The following is a 22,009-nucleotide window of genomic DNA, read 5'->3' on the forward strand; positions in this document are numbered from 1 at the left end:
GCTGCTAATCCTTTATGTATTTTGCTATCTTCATGTTCCACAACTCTTTCACATACATTAATTAGAAATTAGAAACACAGCCTACCTGATCTTCCCCTTCACAAATGCAAGCACATTAGTCTTAAAAGACAACACTTCTAAACATGCCCTTGAGCAAGATCATACAATGCAGTGACATCAGCTTGCTCCCCCATCCCCTAACCTCTTTCAACAGCTTCCCTTCTCACTTGCTTACTTACTACTGGCTCCAAGTCAATAAAAAGCAAGCAAATGTGAGTGACAATAAAGCCAACCAATGCTAAGCAGTGGGCAGGCTGTAAGCCCATGTAAGTATTTGCTAAGCCCACAATAGGCCTTTCGTAACTAGAAAACCTGCACTGTCTGCAAGGTTTAACCTAAAAAAATAGTGCTTGAAAAGCAAGCAGTCGAAGCATAGAAGCTTGCCAAACAAGTGACGGTATAGGATCTATGCTCCACATACACTAGATTGACAAACTGGGAAACAAATAAGTAGGTAAATGCAAGTGACAGAAAGGCCCTCCAATGGCAAGTAGTTTGGAGGCTGGAAGCGCCTGCATGTTTTTGGTAAGCTCACAGTGCATCTGCTGTCTTGTCGGCATGACCTAACAAATACCTAGCAATCTGACACCTACCCCTACCACCATATGTGCCCTCCCTGTCACTTCCTTCCCCTGTCCACTAAAGGCTATGCTCGCGCCTCTCCAGCACTGCACTGGCAGACTTGCTGCGAGCCCTGTCAGAGCTGCCTGGAATTCCTGTATGACGTAACAACAAGGGTGAACATGTTTTCCCACTTTTGCTGTGTCATAGCAGAGAATAACCAAATTTAGAATCTGTTATTCCCGCTACTGGCCCTAAGAGGCATTCATAACAATTGTTTTTGTTGTTAGTTTGTTCAGTGACTGAGAAAAGTAACGAGTGGCCTGTCTTAATATTGTCCATTGTGACGCAACATTAAAACAATAGTTCTGAAAGCAGTGAGAGTGGGACAATTAAGATGGTTTTGAAAAAAAGACTGTTCCCATGTGGCGAAAAGTAACCATTTGGTTGTAGAAGACAACATTGTCAACATGCTTTGTTTTGTAAGTCTCTGCCCCGTGACTCTGCTTTGTTTCTTTATGGTGATTCAAAGAACTTTATGAAATTCCCATTGTTTTTGGATTTCATCACAGCTAATAGCATCTTTAGACTCTGATGCCAGTCGGGCTTCGATTTCACAGATGACTTTTCTCATTTGCACTTGTGGAACCCTTTCACAAATTGCCTTGAAGTAGTCATCAGTCAAGTCAAATACAAAAACAATAAGTCAATACATTTTCACCCAACCCTGCCTAGGTGACCACTGCTTCTATTGTTGCTTTACTAGCGGCAGCAAAAAGGGAGAAAAAGGCAGTGGATATTGAAGTAATAATGCATTGCTGCTTTCCATTGTAATAGAAGTTTGACCTGTACATTGTATTAACACCATAGTTGCCCCTTAAAAAAAAAAGGCCAATGCACCCAAAGCATTACTACACATATTCATGGTGTCTTGACATTTTCAGCAATGCAGTCCACTCAGTTACTAAATAAGAAAGTTTTAATACCCTAAAACTATTGCGAAATACAGTCTTTGCATGGCCATCTCAAATCTCTATTAAAACCAGGTGCTTTGGCATGGGGCTTTTTTCTGCCCTGTTCCTAGTCTGCTGTTAAAAAACAATTGGTGAAAGTTTTAACAGCAGACGTCTAGGTCAGTAGTTCTTAACCTTTTGACTCCTGCACACAAGGGACAGTGCCTCTGCAATGGCGGAGGAACGTGGCCCTCCTGGCCAAGAGCCACAAGATGAAAAATAAAACAATATTTTAATATACGGGGAGTGGCGGACTGGGCCACGGTAGGGGGGGAGGAGGGGAGAGACACTTAAGTGCGGATGTGTCAAACACACATGCGCACTTAGGTTTCTCCAGCCCTGCTGTGTCTAAGCAGCAGTCACTGCCGTGAGACCAGTCCAGATGCTGCTTTCATGCTAGGTTTAGCATGAAAGCAGCACCAGGATTGCCGGGGAGCCTGTGCTGGTGTCCCAGTTAATGCTGGGACACCACAAGAGGAGCAACGAGCGAAGCAGCAGGAGAAAGTGGGCTGTAGCAAGACGAAACAGTAAATCCATCCCCTCCCCCCCCCCCCCCAACCCTATCCCCATGTCTCCTGTGTCATAGCTACATGAAATGAGAGGGGAATTATTTGACACGCTTATGAGATTAATATGTGTAATTTTTAAATAATGTATAGGTTTCTCTAGATTCTTTCGAACTTTATTACATTTGTAGTTACAGGGTATTAGTTCCTCATCCAATTAGCAGGCTTAAAAATAGAGGCTCGATTGTGTGAAAATATAAACTCAGCAAGGTTTTGTCCCCAAATTATGTACGGTTTGTAGGTACTAGATTGCCCACTTTGGTATCAGATTAACTTGTTTTAGAATCAGAGGTTACCTAAGACCCGTACACGATTTCATGTGAAGCGTTTATTTGGACATTCAGTTTTCCTCACCCCGATTGTATCGAGGCTTCCTCAATTCAAACAATTGCCAATATTGAAACCTATTTTGATTTGTACATGGAAGCTGTGATCCCACATACATATTGTGTCTTTGTTCGGTTCAATATTTATAGTTTACTGCAAGGGATTAGCCAGACAATTCCAATTCCTCCCCCCCCTCCCACCCACCAACCTCCCACTTCAATCCATATCTCATTGGGTGAGCAAATCGATCCTCTTTTTTCTGTCCACCCATCCATCCTTTCACCCTTCCATCCATTTTTCCATCTATCTACTCATTCATCTAGCCTTTTATCATTCCAGCCAATCTTTCTTTCACCTACCAGTGCAAATGTTCTTTAACCCTTCCGTCTGTCAATACTTTCAACCTTGCACTCATCCTTTTGACCCTTCCTTCTTCTCAGTAACTTTCATCCTTTTGACCCTTCCTTCTTCTCAGTAACTTTCTTCTTTTCATATATCCTTCCCTTCTTTATCACTTTATGCTGTCTTTCTTTTTTTGCTTCTTTTGAACTTTTGCACATCCTTTACTGTAATTGACTGCATCTCACGTTTCCCTGACTTTGTGTTTTTTAGCTGCTAAACTGGGGCATCGTGACTCCACTTGTTTAGTGTGATCATTTAAATAGAGAGAAAATGTTGCAAAAAAGAGCTAAATAGAAAAATGCTTACATCTTTTTTTTTTTTTTTGTACAGCACAACTATCTTGCTCAGGTCACGTCTAATATCTGGGGAACGAAATTTAAGATTGTTGGATTGGCTGCGTTCTTACCAGCGAACCTTGGTGCAGGTAAAATGTTCTTGCTTAACTACTTTAGGACGTAGCTATAGTAGGATGATATTGTGAAAAGCCCATGTGTGTTCTTTTGTTTAGTTCTGTTCATCTTGCTCATGTGACGCTCCCTCAAATGCAAGCAAACCTATAACTGTGTTTGAATCACCCTGTAACATTCTAAAGCATGTATACCTTTAAAAGCATTTCACTCATTCTCCAGTCCACATTCACACCCATTAGAAGAAAATACACAGGTGGGACTTTAAGGTATACATACAATTTTTCACATTGTTATCAGTTATTTAATAAAGGTAGCAACACCTGCAATAGTAGGTTGGGCGGAGATAATAGGTCCACGTGCACCTGCATCTCATTGGCATTTACTAGTAATGGCTTACACATCAAATTGAGATTTAATTCAAAATTGCTTCACATCAAAAGAGCTTATTGCAAGCAAGTATTATGACATCTTACAGTAAGATTTAGTGCACCCTTCCAAATTTTCTAAAACTAGAGTTTAGTATAGCAAATTAGACATTTCTAGAATATCTTTTTATTAGTGGTGGCTTTGGGCATAATTCAGAAAAGGTAGAGGAAAAGGTCTGAAATGTTCTCACATGGGGATGGCTCCTTTATTTATAACAGATCTATGACTTTTTACGTGATCTCAAGGAATCCGAGCAGAAAACTGAAAACTACAAACAGGCATTTTTTACCAGGAGTACCCACATGAATAAAATAACCTGCTTTTACTTTTACTCCATGGAGAAAACATATGTGAAGACGGAGAGAAACATGCCCACTGCATTCAAAGGTGTTCCCACTCCTTTCACACCCTTCAAATTAAGTTAAACTTTCCCTTGAGAAGATCAAATTTGCAAGTAATCCCATATTTAGAACTCTGGTGAAGGGGATATGAAAATATCAACAAGTGCGTTTATGGGTATACCTACTTTTGAAGGTAGGAGTTCCATGAAAAACCTGCAGAGCACATCCTGGTAGAAGATACTATTTGCTAAATAAATTTGTGAGGGTAAAATTCCAACTATCTGAATTCTGACTCTAACAATTGGAAATTTGTCTTTATGTGCATCCAAAATTGAATTTGAATGTGCAGTTTGAGTGCCAACAGTTTTGACTCTGGCTGTATATGCGTATAATATTTTTGTGAAATATGCTATATGGGTGTGAAACTAGTTGAGGTCTGCTATAATTTGTGTTGTAAAAGATAATATCTTTGTAAATCCTTTTGAATACATAGACATTCCCATATATCTTGCCTATTTCTGCGTTTCTCACAGTTGCTTTATACTCGTCACCAAATACATAGATACAGTAGAAAAATAAAGGAAAGCGGTTATTTACAGTTCTTTAGACAGTGCTTTAATATGCATGTATAGTAGAATTTATAATGCAAAATTTTCTGTAAACGAGTGCATTGCTTTTCATGCTATAGCATTTAATGAAAATATTACTTTATAGACTTTGATGGTGAGATTTCTGGCCTTCCTGACGGCAACCACTAGACTTGCTAAGTAACACAAATTTGACTTTGCTGCATGACCCTATTCTTCTTCCATTCATAAGTCAGGCTGAAACATGGAAAAGTACCATCCACAATTATATCATAGCTGTATTTGTTCTTAGACAAATATTACTTATTAATGTAGAGTTTTGCCAAATAATATGGATATTTTTGCAATTGTGATTATCGGTGAGTGTTGTGAGCAGATTGTTAGCATAGAGGCCTATGTAAATGATATTTACTTGCACAGAGTGAAAACACTGTGGATTTTCAGAAACACCTGTGATATCTTTCCACATGCTGATATGCACTCATAATTTATTCGTAAATGGTCCTGGTGTAAGTGGTATGAAACTTTGGAAAGTGCAAGTAATGCCCATATTTCCTTCGGTGATGTGGCACAAGGAAACATTTTACTCTCCCTGTGTGAATCATGTAAACATTAGTCATTTTATGGAAGGAATGCTCTCTACACCTTTCCTACAGCAGGAAATGCGTTTTTGAATATCACTGATTCCTGACATTCACACTACAACCACATGCATTCTGAGGGCTGTAGTCCTAGTTCAATTTAATGTAACCAACTGGTCTAACACAACTGAAAACTGTTATTAATAAAACGTGTTCTGGCAACCTGATCAGTCACCTATGTTTGTCTGTGCGGCACAGTTTTAACTTCAAATTATGCTAGGTTGGAGTTAAATTTTGAGTCAAATGCCTAGTTTGCACATAGCACATTTAGTATATTTGGTGTGACACCCAATTGGATTCCAGCGTTTTGAAATGAGGATAGCAGTCACTATTCACAAAGCATACCCATTCTCCATGTGCTCGTATATTAGGTGGTATTCCCTCAATCAGTGGTCTTTGTTTTTTGTGTCTTTGAAGAAGACATTTAGTTGCCTAGCCTGAGTTTCATTCTGTAACATCTGGCATGTGGGCTTGCTCTGACCCACTGAGATATCTTAATGATGAAGGTGTGAGGAAAGGATGTCATGCCACAGCGGAAGGACTGACGTTTACTCCTAATTCTTCTTATACACAAGAACTATGCATATTTACAGAAATTTTGTTGAGCATGTCCCACTAGGGATGGATGAGATCATGAGTGTCAAGTTTGTAACTCGAATAGGGGTCCAACAGCTGCTATTAAATCTGCAGACCTCTAGTGTTTTATCTAACCCTTTAGGAACTATTGATCCCTGCCAGGACACTGAGAAAAGCCTAGAAGTTGAATTACAAAAGCTTTTATGAGTATGGAAAGTAGTACTAACAGTACTTTTTTACATACTCCTAAATGCCTTTTTGAGTAAGCTCCTGGTCTAGTTCTCACAGAAATTAGGCACATTGGTGAATCATAAAATTTTGGAAGGTTTGTGGTGAGAATTAGATCAATATGTTTTTGTACTAGGTTGTATTGCAAGTTCCCTTAGCAAACATATTGGCAAACATGGCTTCATTGATGCTCTTGCGGAACAAGAGGCTTACCCACAAGGAAACATGTTTCTTAAACAATGCAGGAGCAGTCAGTTTACTGTGCAGTGCTGACAGGAGAAAATGCATTTTTGTAGTTGTTTGAAATCTTTGTCTGAAAGCTGTTCACTCTTTAGTAATGTACCTCCTATCCTCAGTCTCTAAAGTAAAAACCTGTTATAGTCCATATTTCTGGATGGCATTATAAGTGTCATAAAAAGAGTTGAGTAGTTCTCTGTCAAGTTTTGCTCTTTTCATTCTCACCTGTTTCCAACAATTATCTTCTGACTTCTAGTTATCTACAAGACCAGCTTGTTGCATCTCCAGCCACGCCAGATGACCATTTACCTCCCAGAAGTGCGCAAAATTTCCATGGACTACATCAATTTGCCAGTGTTTAACCCCAATGTTTTCAGTGAAGATGAAGACGATTTACCTGGTAAGATGACTTAAGTACATGACATAGAATTCAGCTAGATGGTTTCTGATAGTGTGTATCACAAAAAAGTTTCACCCACCCACTCACTTTGAAAAGGGAACTTCAGAGAAAAAAGTATTTCTTCAGTTGCTATCATTTAATGGCGATGTGTTAAGTAGGGAATCCAAAATTAGCATGCCCTAGTTAATGCTGTGGAATATCATGAATCGAGCCAGTAAAGCTTATGGGAGACCCATAGCTCTCTTCCCACTACTGTCAGTCTTGAATGTATCAAGTGCACTCTCTGTAATAGCGTTTTTAGCTCCTGCAATGATTTGCTTACTACTTTATGCTTTTCTGGATATTTTACCCTGAGTCGCAGTAACTTGGGGCTTTAGGTATTGTTTTTACTTCTTTTTTAATAGTTTAAAGGGGTGCAAACAGCTTCAACGAAACTTAAGGCCGCTGTCTACGCTGTGCAATAAGCAGGTCACTGATGCTGCCAGATCAGGGTCTGCTTTAACTGCCTTACCAACAGCTATTCCTGTTGGCTGCTCAGTGTTTTTCTGAGACTGCACGGAGATCCCTTAAAAATTGCTGTCTCCTAGAGAGACAAAAAAATGATGCAGTAATATCCAGCATGAGAATGACTTCCTTAAAGATTACGAGAGAGGAACAATAATGCCAACTGGAAAGTAATTCAGGCAACCTAATGCATGCCATCCCACCAATGGGATCACTCTGTCAGTTCTAGAATATTCATCTAGCTATTTACTGTGTCATTGTACCAGCCCTGCGTTGTTGAGATTATACCACAGGGGAACCAAATCACTTGATTGAAAGATCTTAAATTTTAATTACTGCCCAGCTTGTTAACTTTGTACCTTACAATCTAAAAAGGTCACTTTCAGTTTAGAGTTGAAGAAGCTTTATATTTGCCCACTTGTCAATAAAAAAAATCGTATTTAATACAAGTCCATAAAAACTATCTTATATACTTACCTTCAAATTACAGTTTGACATATAGGTGACATATGCATCAGTTCCACAGTCATGCATTGATAAAGAACAGTATTCAGCTTTAGTAATTAACCATATGCACAGTGAAAAGCCAGGCTGAAAACCCATCGAAATACATGCTCTTATCACTACCCCAACCAACTTCCTGGGTAATTAACCTAGCCCGCTACTACAGATAACTTAAGCAAACCTATAGTGGGCCCATCTACATTATCCTTAAGCTTTATGGTGCAAAGAAAAAGGTTATTACAACCAAACATACTACTCGCAATCCAATTACTCACATTCACATAACATTTTACTTAATCAAACTCACACACATTACAGCTCCATTTCAGGTAACTCCTTGCAGTGAATAAAGCACAGTTCAGTACTACTGGAAATGTATCAGTATTAGTTACAGTACCATGAATCCATTCCTATAACAGTGTAATTTAGGGCAGCAAGAAAGTATGTGGGTTACATCTCCCAAATCCTGATGCCATGATTTCATTGATTTTTATTTCCAAATGTTTATTTCCTCATTTTTGGGTACTTGAAAATAAAACAATTTAAATGTTTGTGCCTAGAGCAAGTTTGTTATATTGTTGTGTCCTTTGGCAGATACCGCAAATCTATTACAGTGAAAGAGGATGAAACAAGTGTAGGAGGAAAGGAAGTGACAAGCCTATTTCCTGTGACAATGTCGGGGAAGATCTTTTGGTGTTCAGGACCCCAAAAAAATCTTAAAATAGATGGCACTACTTAAACTTCAGGAAACTCTTGAAAACCGATTTAGGGCTTCAGTCAGTCATGATCTTTATTCAGATCTTTTAAAATATCCATAAAAGAAACATACATTTAGACATAAAAACAATTATTAAAATTTAAATACATACTCAAAAATTAGAAACATTTGAAAACCATTAAAAACTATTCCTAATAAAAAAAGTCATAATATCAAATTTGAATAACATAAATATCATAAAACAGTGTGCAAATAGCCAATGGAAGTGCCAAAATGTACAAATTAGATCCCCCTCCTTTTCGTTTGTTTATATCACTGCAACAATAAAACGGTAAACAACTGTACACACTGTATCAGATTGCAACAACTGCAAGTAAAAAATTGCTTCTTTACACATCCTGATGTTTAAAAGCGTAAGGATTGGAATTAAAAAAGCCCTTCTCTGCTCTTCGTATAGTTTACAAAATAGAAACATGTGCAGTTGTGATTGCTCAGAATGTCCATCGCTTGGGCAGAGTACTGAATCCTTTGGGCGATATACCTTAGGTGGATAAGCCACCAAGAAGTGAGCCAGCCCCAAATGAAATCTCATCAAATAAAATCTATACTGGCGTGGAAGAACTAACAGATACGGTTCAATCTCTAACGTAGTGCATAGGGGAAGATAGGCTGCCACCATACCTTTCCCCATGTCGCGTCTCCATCTATCATCCATCATTTTTCCATGAAATTCATTTTTAGTCACTATAATGTATTGTTTTGTTATAGACCTAGGGTTAAGAAATAGATTTATTCTGTTAAGACTGCCCAGGCAGTCTTTAACATACATAACCTACGTGCACCTCTGTACAGCATCCAGTCTCATGCAGTCCGTCAGGAATGACTGGGTAAGGGCTGCTTCGAGTCTAGTCCAAACAGACATCCAAAGGGATAAAGGGGACAATTTAATCAAATCCTCAATAAACGGAAGTCCCAATTTTTCAAGTGGAATAATGGCAGGTACACTTGAGGAAAGTGAGAGTAAACGTTTCAAAAATGTATTTTCACTTATTTGCAACGCAGGTACAACCATATAACCCCACACCGCAGCTCCATATCTCGCAATTGATGTAGGCCTTACCTTATAGATAGTGGAAATGGGCTTTAATGGTGCACAACCAAGTTTTTAAATACATTTACGCAGAGCTACAACCGCCTGATGTATTGCATGTTCTTAATCTCTCTGAGATGGTTCCATTTACCCTCATTATCATAGGGGATCCCCAAATATGTGAATGTATTCACACATTTCACATAGGAGCCTCAAATATAGAACTGGGGGTACTCTACTTTCAGGGCGGCCACAAACCATGGTGTATGATTTTGCTTGGTTAGTAGTCCAGCCTAACACAGTCATAAACTCAAAAAAAAACATTTTTGCAATTTTTGCAGGCCCCTCCCTGTACTGGCCATAAGGACACAATCATCTGCATACTTTAAGACCGGTTGAGGTCTACCAGCGATCTTGGGGGATCTGCTTTTTCATCTGTCAGAGCTTCCTGAAGGCCGTTTATGTCAAATGTAAACAAAAAGGGGGCTAAGAAATGTCTTTGTCTTACCCCTTTTTAAACCTCAAACAAGCCAGTACATTCTCCCTGTTGCCCAAATCTGATCTTAGCTTCCACATTATTATAAAGTTGGGGCATCAGAGATACTATCTCTAGGTTTTACCCTTTATTAATCAGCATTGCCCATAATTTGCTTCTCACAACATTATCAAACACCTCTGAGAGGTCCATAAATACAAAGATAAACACCCTTGTTTAGCCCCCCATACTTTTCTCTAAGCAGATCAAGATTCAAACATTGATCAACTGCCCCCACCGCCTTTCGGAAACCATACTGGGACTCTGAAATTATTTTATCATCAAAAGCCCACGCTTCCAGGTGGTCCAAAAGGATCCTCCCAAATGTTTTTGCGGTGGCACCAATCAAGGAGATCGGGCAATAGCACATAGGGTTATTCCGGTTCCCCTTTTTAAAGACTGGGACAATGATAGCTTTGGACCATGCTGGAGGAGTGCCAGAATTTAAAACAGCTCTAAAGATATTAACCAAAACTGGGGTCCACAGCTCTAAATTATTTTTTTTAAAGTCCGCTGGGACACAGTCTGGTTTTGGGGCCTTATTGGAAGATTAGCAATTAAATGCTGATATCACCTCCCTCAATTGTATGTCCAGTTCCTCAGTAATGGGGTTATTGAGACCATTTCCAACAGTGTTATGACACGGTTCCACATTACATGCTTAGATCTTTTTAAAGTGAGTGATCAAGCTATCCTCTGGAATGTGCACCTCAACACCCTTATTTGTATCAAGGGTGAAGAAAGGAGTATTAACTACTTTCCAAAACTGAGCCCTATCCTTTACAGCTAATGTTTCTACTAGTTGCTCCAATGCCTCTACTCCAATCATCTGTTTCCTTAATGGAACTGACTTCTTATATTGTGCTCTACACCTTATAACGTCTGTCTGATTCCTCGAGATTGCTTTTATGGCCCGTATGAGGTTAGCAAGGACATGTGTGCATGTTTTGTCGAACCACTTTACTGGTTTGACTATCAAAGTGAGTTAAGAAAATTATATGCCCGCTTACTGATGCACAGATGTCTGCAAAAGCACCTAAGATCTGGGCTGGAGGTAATTCAATATTTAAACAGGCTTCAAAATGTGTCTAATTTTTACCCACTACAGAAGATAAGCGAGCCGTTGTATCCACCTGACGCCATTTGCATAGCACACCTTTATACCCGTGGTGTTTGACAGAACCTCCCATTTTCAGAAAACCTTTTTTTCTTAAAGCCATTATAAATTATTATAGCCAGTGGATTATGATCACTAAAGCCACTGGGGATTACCGGAAAGGCACCCAGTTTCTACAACCATGACCTTGACATTGTCAAATGATCAATAACTGACCCATGTCCCTTCACCATAAATGAAATCTCAGGGGAGGTGTAATTCATTGAGATATCATTTGTCAGGGCTAAATCATTAATCCTCATCAAATTATTTAATTTATCCCCACAGTGGTTATGAGTAAAATACGAGTAATTGCCACCATCCTCATAAAATAGTCCACAGATCTGATCATCCCCTATAGGACAGAGGGAGACATTAAAATCCCCACCCCACACAATTATGAAACCCTTAGCAATAGAGTCTACCATCTCTCCAATAGCCTTGTCTAGGGCATATATGATCTCAACATTAAATCTCACAAAGTTATTATGATAAAAGTTAACGAATAGCAATAATGGGCTATCCTTAACCGATAAGATTAGTAGTTAGTAGAAGGGGCAGTCAGTTCGATGTTTGGCTCCTGGGGAGATATTAATTAAGGTCAGCAAACCCCCACTACGTCTCCCCATAGATGTACGTGTCGCCAGGGTTGTAACTGATAAAAACCATTGATGAATATATCACCCACATTTCCTGGAGGCAAACTACCTGCTTATTTTTTACCTGGGTAAGCCATTTACTATCATGATATTTCTCCCCAATATCAGCCACATTTCAGAATAACATCTGCCAGGGATGCTGGGAGGACCCTCCAAATATTGCATCACTGTGTTTGGTCCATGTGGATCAAAACTCATACACTCTAATTTCCAGGGGAGTAAATTACCCTTTTTCTCTCCATATCTTTTCCCCAAGTCATTACTCATATCCCCTTTATGCGAAGGACTACTTTTAGGCCCCACTACCTCAGTAGAGGGCATTTGTCTCAGGGTTGCCAAATGTGCTTGAGTCAAAAACCCATTTCTCTTCCTTGATCAATCTAATTCCTCGAAACCGGAGCCCAGGAGGCCATAGCGATTCTGAGTGGATATTGAAAATTTAGGGTTTCCCCCTAATTGAATACACTCGGGTTGAGAGGGCTGATAAAAGTATCCCAATGGAACAACCTGAATATTGACATCACTATCCTGCAGGGTCCCACACCGATCCAGTATCCATGCTACCTGTTGGGGGTTTCTAAACTTTACCACCACACAATCACCAGGGAGTCTTTTCTTACTGCATCCAACCCACTTTACCCTCCTCACTCCAATAATACAGCTCCAGAAACACTCAGTATTTGCTCCCAGCAATTAATTTTTTAACCAGAAAACCACTTTGTTTTGCAGTTGATACTCATGCTCAATAGTGTTGTTAGATAATACAAGGACATTTTTAAAACAATAAGATAAGGGGTGCACTGCGGTGGTAAATGCAAGACTTGTGTGTACCTTCCCTTGGGAAAGCTATCAGGTTCAGACCTGTGCAACCATTCACTCCCAAAGGTCCTCCTCCTCCCATAATTTCCTGAGGATACAGTTTTGGATTTAGGCGGGGTCTCAACATTGTTAACTGGTTGATCCATGGGGGTAATTATTGACTGGGTAAACCTTCTAGATCTAGTTTGGTCTGCCCTTTTTTGTACCGTCACATGAGATTCTGCTGATGGGCCTGAGGGGACATGTCTCCATGTCCACCTCCACATTCTGGATGGGTGATGATTTATGTTTTGCGGACTCCACAAGATATTTTAAGGAGGAGTCAATACTATTCAGTATATCCACCAGAGGTTTAAGAGCTTTTTCTAAAATAGTCTCCACAAAGACTGTCCAAACAGTTACCCTCAGGATCATGGGTTCCTGTTGGATCACCCAAATGTCTCTTCCTGGCAACCTGGGTCTTTTGTGTCTGTAAGGTACCCTTCTCTGGCCTATTCACTTTAGAGCCTTTCATCCTGGTCATACCCAGGTTCCAAGGTGCGGACTTCTTACGCTTAGTGGGTGGAGGGAGAATATCTTCCAGGGGTGCATTGAGCTCATTAGTGGCCTGATCAACATGTCTACTGGTTGAGATATCTAGTTCCCCTTGTAGAACACAGCCATTTTGGTGGGTTAATACCATACACCCATCCCTTTCTTTAACAGTATACCCCAAGGTGGCCCCACCCTCCGTCCCTTCCAAGATTGAATGATTGCTGGCCTTAAATAGGGGCTGGTGGGGGCAGGTGCAAGAGATTTCCTTGCTGCCCCCAATCTCTCTTCAACCGATTCAATTTCGGTATTTAATGCAGTCATGGCTGTAATGAGAAATGATGCTATTGAGACTGTATTAGTATCTTTAGAGCTGACAAAAGCACTCGCCTTCCTTTTACCCATTGCTCTGATTAAGATGCGGAGTCAACAGCAGCTACAAGTCTAAAAACTCATAACTGATAATAGATAAAATACAGAACCAAGAGAAAGGGCTCAGCTCAGCCACGTCCGTACGCATACGGGCCCTCTCTTGGCCCGGTCTTCGCCCGGGCACATCCTGGGTCACGGGAGCACTCTATGCGCCTCCGGGCACGTTTCCTGCTGCAAGTGTCAATGTAGGTTTTGGGTCAGGCTCCCACCATTCAGCGTTCACGTCCTGTGCTGCCTGAGCAGACCATGCACTAAATGCGCTTTTAGACGCGTCTCTGGCGATGTGGCCCTCCTCCTGTTGCAAGTGTCACTGGGGGGTTGTAGTTCAGGCTCCCCCCGTTCAGCGTTCACAACCCACGCTGCAGGAGCAGACCATGCAATATATGTGTCTCTGGCGATGCGGCCCTCCTCCTACTTCAAGTGTCACTGAGGGTTGTAGTTCAGGCTGCCCCGTTCAGCGTTCGCGTCTCACGCTGTTTGGAGCAGACTGTGCACTATATGCGTCTCCAGGCACGTCTCTGGCGATGCGGCCCTCCTCCGGCTGCAAGGATCACTGGGGGCTGTAGTTCAGGCTCGCCCGTTCAGCTTTCACATTCCATGGCTTTGTTGTAAAAGGGGAGGAGTGACTTAAGGGCATGGCGTTACAGCCAGGGTTGCCGACTTCGAAACTGGGGAACCAGGTTTGAGTCCTTTTTTGTAGCAGTTCTTTACAGATAGTTCATGACTCCTCCACTCTAGGCTCTTGGTGTTGAGAACTGATTCGCTTCTGTCCAAACCCACGTTCCTAGAACCATGAAGGCCTCTTTCTTTTTCATCCAGCTGATGGCATCTCTCTTAAAACAGTTAAGTCTTTCAGGATCACTTTTCATCAGTCTGCAAAGCTCAGGAACACATTATTAAAATATCCTTGATTATCACTACCCTCCTGAAAAAATAGTGCCCTTATTGCAATGCTGAGGATCCATGTTTGGAATAGTGGCACTTTTAAAAAGGTATAAGTAGTACCTATTTGCTACTCTGTAGGTTGTTCATGATGCATCACAAAATCTTGCCCGCTGATAGAGCGCTCCTGTCAAGACCTGTTCAGTGCTCCGAGAAAGAGCACAAGGGAAACGAGCAGAGCACAGCAGCTCACTGTCATCCATGCCACACCTCACCCATTCCCAAAGCATCCAGAGAATTTCTGCTCACCACCATGGGAAGAAGATTGGGCAATTTTGTGCTCCTTCTGTCTCTCTCCATCTTAAGCTCGCATTACATTTAGCTCCAGCCTTTTGTAAGTAAACTGGAAGATCAAATCTTTGAAAGCAGTTTCCAAGATAGGCACAGTACCTCTAGGCACTGGAGCTTGTAGGGAGAGGCGGGGTTCCTCTCTGCTAAAACAGAGGAACAAAGATTTAGTGAAATGTTTTTGGAACTTGGCTATAAAGTGTTAGAGTGTGAGATTATCAGGTTTACGTAGAACCCAGATATATAAAACCAGACAAACAATATAGAAATGCGATCGGGATTTTTTTTTGGGGGGGGGGGGGGGTGATAGCTCTGTGCTTTTGTTACTTGAATGTGCATTAATACAATATTACAAAATGTAAGTCACGAGTAGAGCATTGCCATGGTTTACAGAAGTGCCTCAAACCCAAAGCAAAGGGCATTTCTGGAGCTGGGAGTAGTAGTAACTTGGAGCTAGAGAGACAAGTTGACTAAGAAAGACCTGCGATATCCAAATAGTGAACAGTACCAAGAGCAAACACATACAGAGCTGCAAGTGCCACATAACAGTTCTTGAGACTGGAATGGGAGAAGCGAGTTAATTTGAAATTCACTGAAAGTGCCATTAGAGGAGGCAGAAATACAGTTCTATGCACCATCCTCGGGAGTTCAGAGAGCAAGTAACAGCATTAAGCTCATAGGAACTCCTTTCAAAAGACTAACCAGTGAGTTTTAGAGAGGTTAGACAGTTGGTCGAATTAATAGCAAAGACCATTGCCAGCAGAGGAGTACTAAAGAAAAACCGGAAACATTGTTATTAGTGTCTCCTGGAAGGCATTTTAAGTAGCACCCTTAAAGCCTTGGAACGCCTCGTGTAGGAGTTAAAGATTTGTAAAGTTGGTCTTTCTTTGGGCTGGGATTTTGGGACTGGTGAGATGTACTCATGTTGTTTCCGACCAAACAGCAGATAACCTGTGTAATTCTAAACGCACTAGAACCTTTAGAATTGATTAGTTGGGGAGGCCTGCCTACAGGCTGTAATATGGGCAGTCCACATGGCAAATGAAGACTATGAGTATTAGGACCCTCTTCCGAGAGCAGTGGCATAACAGCAGAAATTCTTTTTTGAAAACGAATATGGTGAAATTCTGTTTTGGAAAACACGTTTACTTGGACGGTAATTGATAGATCACAAATCGAAGAACCATTCCCCAGTTGCAAGCAAAAGCTGCAAGGTTTGGGTGGCCGGTTTTCTCCTGCCTATGTTAAAGGAAAGGGATTGGGATTTAATTTGTTAAAGAAACAGTATAGGATTTCAGTTTCTGAATATTAGTTGTAGTATATAGGAAGACAAAATGAGATTTCACTCAGTAAAATATACCAGTTAGCAAACAAATTCGTCTTATTTGTGGAGTTTTTACCAAAACAAATATTTTTATCAGCTATCTTTTATTGAAAGCTTTTCTTCAACTCCACTTTCTATTTTAATGAAACTCTACAGCCTGTAATGTTCTTTCTTCCTTACAAATTGGATTTTTTATACCTTTTATTGGGTATTTATAACCCACTTACATCCTGCAAGATTGCTTTAAGGGAGTATTTGCCCTTCCAAAGAGTAATTGGGCAGATGTTCTTGACATTGCAATCATTGGACTTTTCTTCTTTGTGTTAATTTGGATGTACTTTATTATTAAAACATGTGCTACACTGATTTATTTTAGTGTTATTGTAAGCCATTTTGTTTTTCATTTATCTTGCAGTGACTGGAGCATCTGGCATTCCTGAGAACAATCCACCATGCACTGTGAATATCCCAATTGCCCCTATCCATAGTTCTGCTCAAGCTATGTCACCTACTCAAAGCATTGGATTGGTTCAGTCTTTGTTAGCTAATCAAAACGTACAGTTGGATGTTTTGACCAATCAAACATCATCTTCAGGATCGACAGACCATGGAGGGGACCCTAATATCCAGTACCCAGTTGCCAATCGCTACTCAAATCCTGGACAAGTTATTTTTGGTGGTGTGGAAATAGGAAGATTGATACAGGCACCTCCTCAACAGCTGCCCTTCCCGACACCCCTTCAGCAACACCCCTTCCAGGTCCCACCTCAACCGCATTCTTTCCAGGCACCTCCTCAACAGCATGCTCTCCAGACACAGCTTCAACAGCATCCCTTTCAGGTACCTCCTCATCAGCATTCCCTCCAGGCACCCCTCCATCAGCATTCCCTCCAGGCACTCCCTCAGCAACATGCTCTCCAGGGACTTCCACAACAGCATGGCAACCAGGGGCCACTTCAACAACATGGACACCAGGGGCCGCCTCAGCAGCACGGCCACCAGGGGCCGCCTCAACAACACGGCCACCAGGGGCTGCCGCAACAACACAGCCACCAGGGGCTGCCGCAACAACACGGCCACCAGGGGCTGCCGCAACAACACGGCCACCAGGGGCTGTTGCAACAACACGGCCACCAGGGGCTGCCGCAACAACCCGGCCACCAGGGGCTGCTGCAACAACCCGGCCACCAGGGGCCAGCTCAACAGCATGGCCACCAGGGCCTGCCGCAGCAGAATAGCCACCAGGGGCTGCTGCAGCAGCACAGCTACCAGGTGCCGCCTCAGCAGCACGGCCACCAGGTGCCGCCTCAACAGCATGGCCACCAGGGGCTGTCTCAACAGCATGGCCACCAGGGGCTGTCTCAACAGCATGGCCACCAGGGGCTGTCTCAACAGCATGGCCACCAGGGGCTGTCTCAACAGCATGGCCACCAGGGGCAGTCCCAACAGCATGGCCACCAGGGGCAGTCTCAACAGCATGGCCACCAGGGTCTGTCTCAACAGCATGGCCACCAGGGGTTGTCTCTACAGCACGGCCACCAGGGGCCTCCTCAACAGCACGGCCAGCAAGGGCCGCTTCAACTGCATGGCCACCAGGTGCCACCTCAACTGCAGGCCCACCACGTGCCACCTCAGCAGCACATCATCCAGATACCACCTCAACAGCACACCAACCAAGTGCCACCTCAACAACACGCTCATCAGACTCCTTCTCAACAGTATGCACACCAGGCTCCCAATCAACAGAATGCCCACCTGATGCCACCCTCTCAGCAGCATGCCAACCAGGTGCCCCTCTCTCAGCAGCATGCCCACCAGACACCTGCTCAACAGTTTGCCCACCAAGTACCCCATCAACAGAATGTCCACCAGCCACCTTCTCAGCAGCATACCCATCAGGCTCCTCCTCAGCAGCACAACTTTCAAACTCCTTCTCAACCACAATCCCTACAGGCACCTTCTCACCAGCACACACTTCAGGCACCCACTCAACAGCACCCTCCCCAAGCACCATCTCATCCACACCCATTGCTCTCTTACCCTCAGCAGCACCCCCTCCAAGCACCGGCTCATCAGCAGCCCCTCCAGACCCTCCCTCATCAACACTCTTTCCAAGCACCACCTCATCCGCAGCCTACTCAGGCCTCCTCTCAACAACTTTCTCTCCCAGCCCCTCCACACCATCAACAGGGGGCAGTCCAGATGTCAATAGTGGATCATGGGGAAAGAGACCATGAACCCTTACAGAAAGCTAAAGTAGCACGACCATCTCAGCAGTGTGCAGAAGCCGATGGCCTTATTTTTAACTCAGCAGCAGAAATTCAAATGACAAAGATGAATCCTCCTCCTCCATACCCAGGCACTATTCCGGCCCCACCAACTGCAGCTCCACCTCCCCCTCCAATTCTGCAGTCTTCTTTGGAACTTTACCTCAAAAGGGGAGACTTCTCACTTTTTTCACCAGGAAACTACCAGACTCCAGTGGGTTATGAGAGGATAACAACATTCGATAGCAGTGGTAATGTAGAAGAGGTGTGCCGGCCTCGAACTCGGATGCTGTGCTCGCAGAACAACACCTATACTCTGCCGGGACCTGGCAGTTCTGCTACCTTGAGAGTTTCTGCCACTGAAAAAAAAGTTAAGCAGCCATGCACCAGTGCTACCCTCAACCGACTTACAGTTCCCCGCTATTCTATACCATCAGGAGATCCACCTCCCTACCCTGAGATCGCCAGCCAGTTGGCTCAGGGAAGAAATGCAGGTCAGAGATTAGACAGTAGTATTATCCATGCAACACTGCGAAGGAATAGCAGAGAGGCTGCCTTGAAAATGTCTCAACTAGTCGATAATCAGCGGGCTACTTTGCCGCATCCTCCAAAAGCAAAAAGCAATGTTGTAACATCCCAGTACCAGCAGAGGACCCCTGCAGCTTTATATACCTGCAGCCAGTGCAGCAGCAGTAACAACAACACTACCAATACAAATAGCAACACTATTAGTAACAATAGATCTGATTTACCTTCAGGAAGTGGTGCTCATCAAAGCACCGTTATTGTGCATTCGACCAGTACTTCACCTTTGACCTCCCAATCTTCATACAATCTTTTAAGCCCAGCTGAGAGCTGTCGAGATCGGACAGAGTATGTCAACTCTGCATTTACAGAGGATGAGTCACTTGCACAGCATTGTCAAATGGAGAAGTCACTGCGGCATAGAACTCTGACTGAAGCTGGTCTGGGAGTGAAGCGACCACCACCTTATCAGTGGGACCCTGTGGTTAATGAGGACATCTGGGTTCCCCAGGAAAGAACATCCCAAAATTCAGTGCCAAACCCTCATAAGCCTCCCCCCCTGGCAATGGCACAGCCCCAGTCTGTGGATATGACCCGCATGCCATTTGTTTCCCCAAAATCCCCAACTAGCCCTTCAGGCACTTTCCCCCTTAATTATGGTGTTGGTCCTCCCTACCCGGGAAACTACAATACCCTTCCCCTTCAGGGAATTCAAGCCCCTTTCTCCCCCAAGGAAGCATCAGCCCCTATGCAGTTTGCACAACCTGACCCAAACTTAGTGCTCCAGCCAGGCTACCCACCTAATCTTTCGTCTTGCCCAATGCCCCCTATGTATCCAGGAAGCAGCGCTTGTTCTAATTTACAGCTTCCAGCAATAGCCTTGCACCCATGGAATTCTTATAATACTTGCCCACCAATGCCAGCCTCTACTGGTACTCTTTCTCCTAAACCTCACTCTGCAGTGGAGAAGCCTGCTTTATCATCCCCTCCAGCAGATTCACAGAGTCGCTCAGGCACAGAAGTTATGGTCGAAACTGCAGACGCATTTCAAGAGGTCCTGTCCCTAACTGAGAGCCCAGTGCCACAGCGGGCAGACAAATTTGGCAAAAAGAACCGTAAGCGTTTGGACAGTAGAGCAGAGGAAGGAAATGTGCCTGCAATCACAGAAGGGAAGGTAAAAAAGGAAGCAAGAACCTTGAGTGACTTTAACTCTCTGATCTCCAGCCCCAGACTGGGAAGGGAGAAAAAGAAAGTGAAGAGTCAGAAGGACCAACTTAAAAGCAAGAAGCTTAATAAGACAAATGAGTTCCAGGACAGTTCGGAGAGTGAGCCAGAGCTTTTTATTAGCGGGGATGAGCTGATGAACCAGAACCAGAGCAATAAGAAGGGATGGAAAAATAAAAGAAACTTAAGGACAGGCAGCGAGCTGGATGAGTTCAAATGCAGGAAGGCCAATGAGAAGGAAGATGGGAGGTTTGGCAGTCAAGGGTTTGTGTATGTGATGGCGAATAAGCAGCCATTGTGGAATGAAGCAACGCAAGTGTACCAGTTGGACTTCGGAGGGCGGGTCACTCAGGAGTCTGCAAAAAACTTCCAGATTGAACTGGAAGGGAGACAGGTAAGACAATGTGTTATGTTTGAGGTATCTAAAAGAAACGCTGTTTTTCCATTCATACTGACTTTATCCACTATCACAAAAAAAGGAAAACTACATGGGACCAGATTTTATTTTTTTGTTCTACCTTAAGTTCACTCAAGGATATTTTGAACTTAATATTGAATCAAAATGTTATCATGCTTTTTTAAAATGTCTTAGTTCAATGATCTTTCTTCATTCTCAAGTAGTGTAAACAGCACCGTTAAACGGCTTTACTGGAATCAAATCAAATCAAATCATTAACATTTATAAAGCGCGCTACTCACCCGTGCGGGTCTCAAGGCGCTAGGGGGGAAAGGGGGGGTTATCGCTGCTCGAACAGCCAAGTCTTTAGGAGTCTCCGGAAAGCGGAGTGGTCCTGGGTGATCCTGAGGCTGGTGGGGAGGGAGTTCCAGGTCTTGGCCGCCAGGAAGGAGAAAGATCTCCCACCCGCCGTGGAGCGGCGGGTGCGAGGGACGGCAGCAAGTGCGAGGCCAGCGGAGCGGAGGGGGCGGGTGGGGACGTAGAAGCTGAGGCGTCTGTTGAGGTATTCCGGTCCCTTGTTGTGGAGGGCTTTGTGTGCGTGGGTGAGAAGACGGAAGGTGATCCTTTTGCTGACTGGGAGCCAATGCAGGTGTCTCAGGTGTGCGGAGATGTGGCTGTTGCGGGGTACGTCGAGGATGAGGCGGGCCGAGGCGTTTTGGATGCGTTGCAGGCGGTTTTGGAGTTTGGCTGTGGTCCCGGCGTAGAGGGTGTTGCCGTAGTCCAGGCGGCTCGTGACGAGGGCGTGGGTCACGGTTTTTCTGGTGTCGGCGGGGATCCAGCGGAAGATCTTACGGAGCATGCGGAGAGTGAGGAAGCAGGCGGAGGACACGGCGTTGACTTGCTTGGTCATGGTGAGAAGAGGGTCCAAGATGAAGCCGAGGTTGCGGGCGTGGTCTGCGGGGGTCGGTGCGGTGCCGAGGGCCGTGGGCCACCAGGAGTCGTCCCAGGCAGACGGGGTGTTGCCGAGGATGAGGACTTCCGTTTTTTCAGAGTTCAGCTTTAGGCGGCTGAGCCTCATCCAATCTGCGACGTCCTTCATACCCTCTTGTAGGTTGGTCTTGGCGCTGGCGGGGTCCTTGGTGAGGGAGAGTACAAGTTGGGTGTCGTCGGCGTAGGAGGTGATGATGATGTCGTGCTTGCGTACGATGTCGGCGAGGGGGCTCTAAGCATTTTTTTAAGTGACTAAGATGCGTGGTCTTAGCAGCCAAGTTTCTACCAACTGTATGTATCTTCTGCGTGCCTCACCCTTCAGTCTATTT

The 22,009-nt window shown here is 43.5% G+C and overlaps 1 protein-coding gene across 2 annotated transcripts in view; it reads left to right on the top strand.

Moving 5' to 3' along the window:
• TULP4 (TUB like protein 4) overlaps window positions 1-22,009 on the top strand; it is a 682,961-nt gene that overhangs the window by 581,195 nt on the left and 79,757 nt on the right. For both annotated transcript variants that reach the window (XM_069234583.1, XM_069234584.1), the window contains exons 12-14: window positions 3,260-3,353; window positions 6,632-6,775; window positions 16,693-20,687. In XM_069234583.1, coding sequence (XP_069090684.1) covers window positions 3,260-3,353; window positions 6,632-6,775; window positions 16,693-20,687 — 4,233 coding nt within the window. The remainder of the gene's footprint in view (window positions 1-3,259; window positions 3,354-6,631; window positions 6,776-16,692; window positions 20,688-22,009) is intronic.

This window comes from Pleurodeles waltl, chromosome 5, assembly GCF_031143425.1.
Source record: "Pleurodeles waltl isolate 20211129_DDA chromosome 5, aPleWal1.hap1.20221129, whole genome shotgun sequence".
NCBI classification, from domain to species: Eukaryota; Metazoa; Chordata; class Amphibia; order Caudata; family Salamandridae; genus Pleurodeles; species Pleurodeles waltl.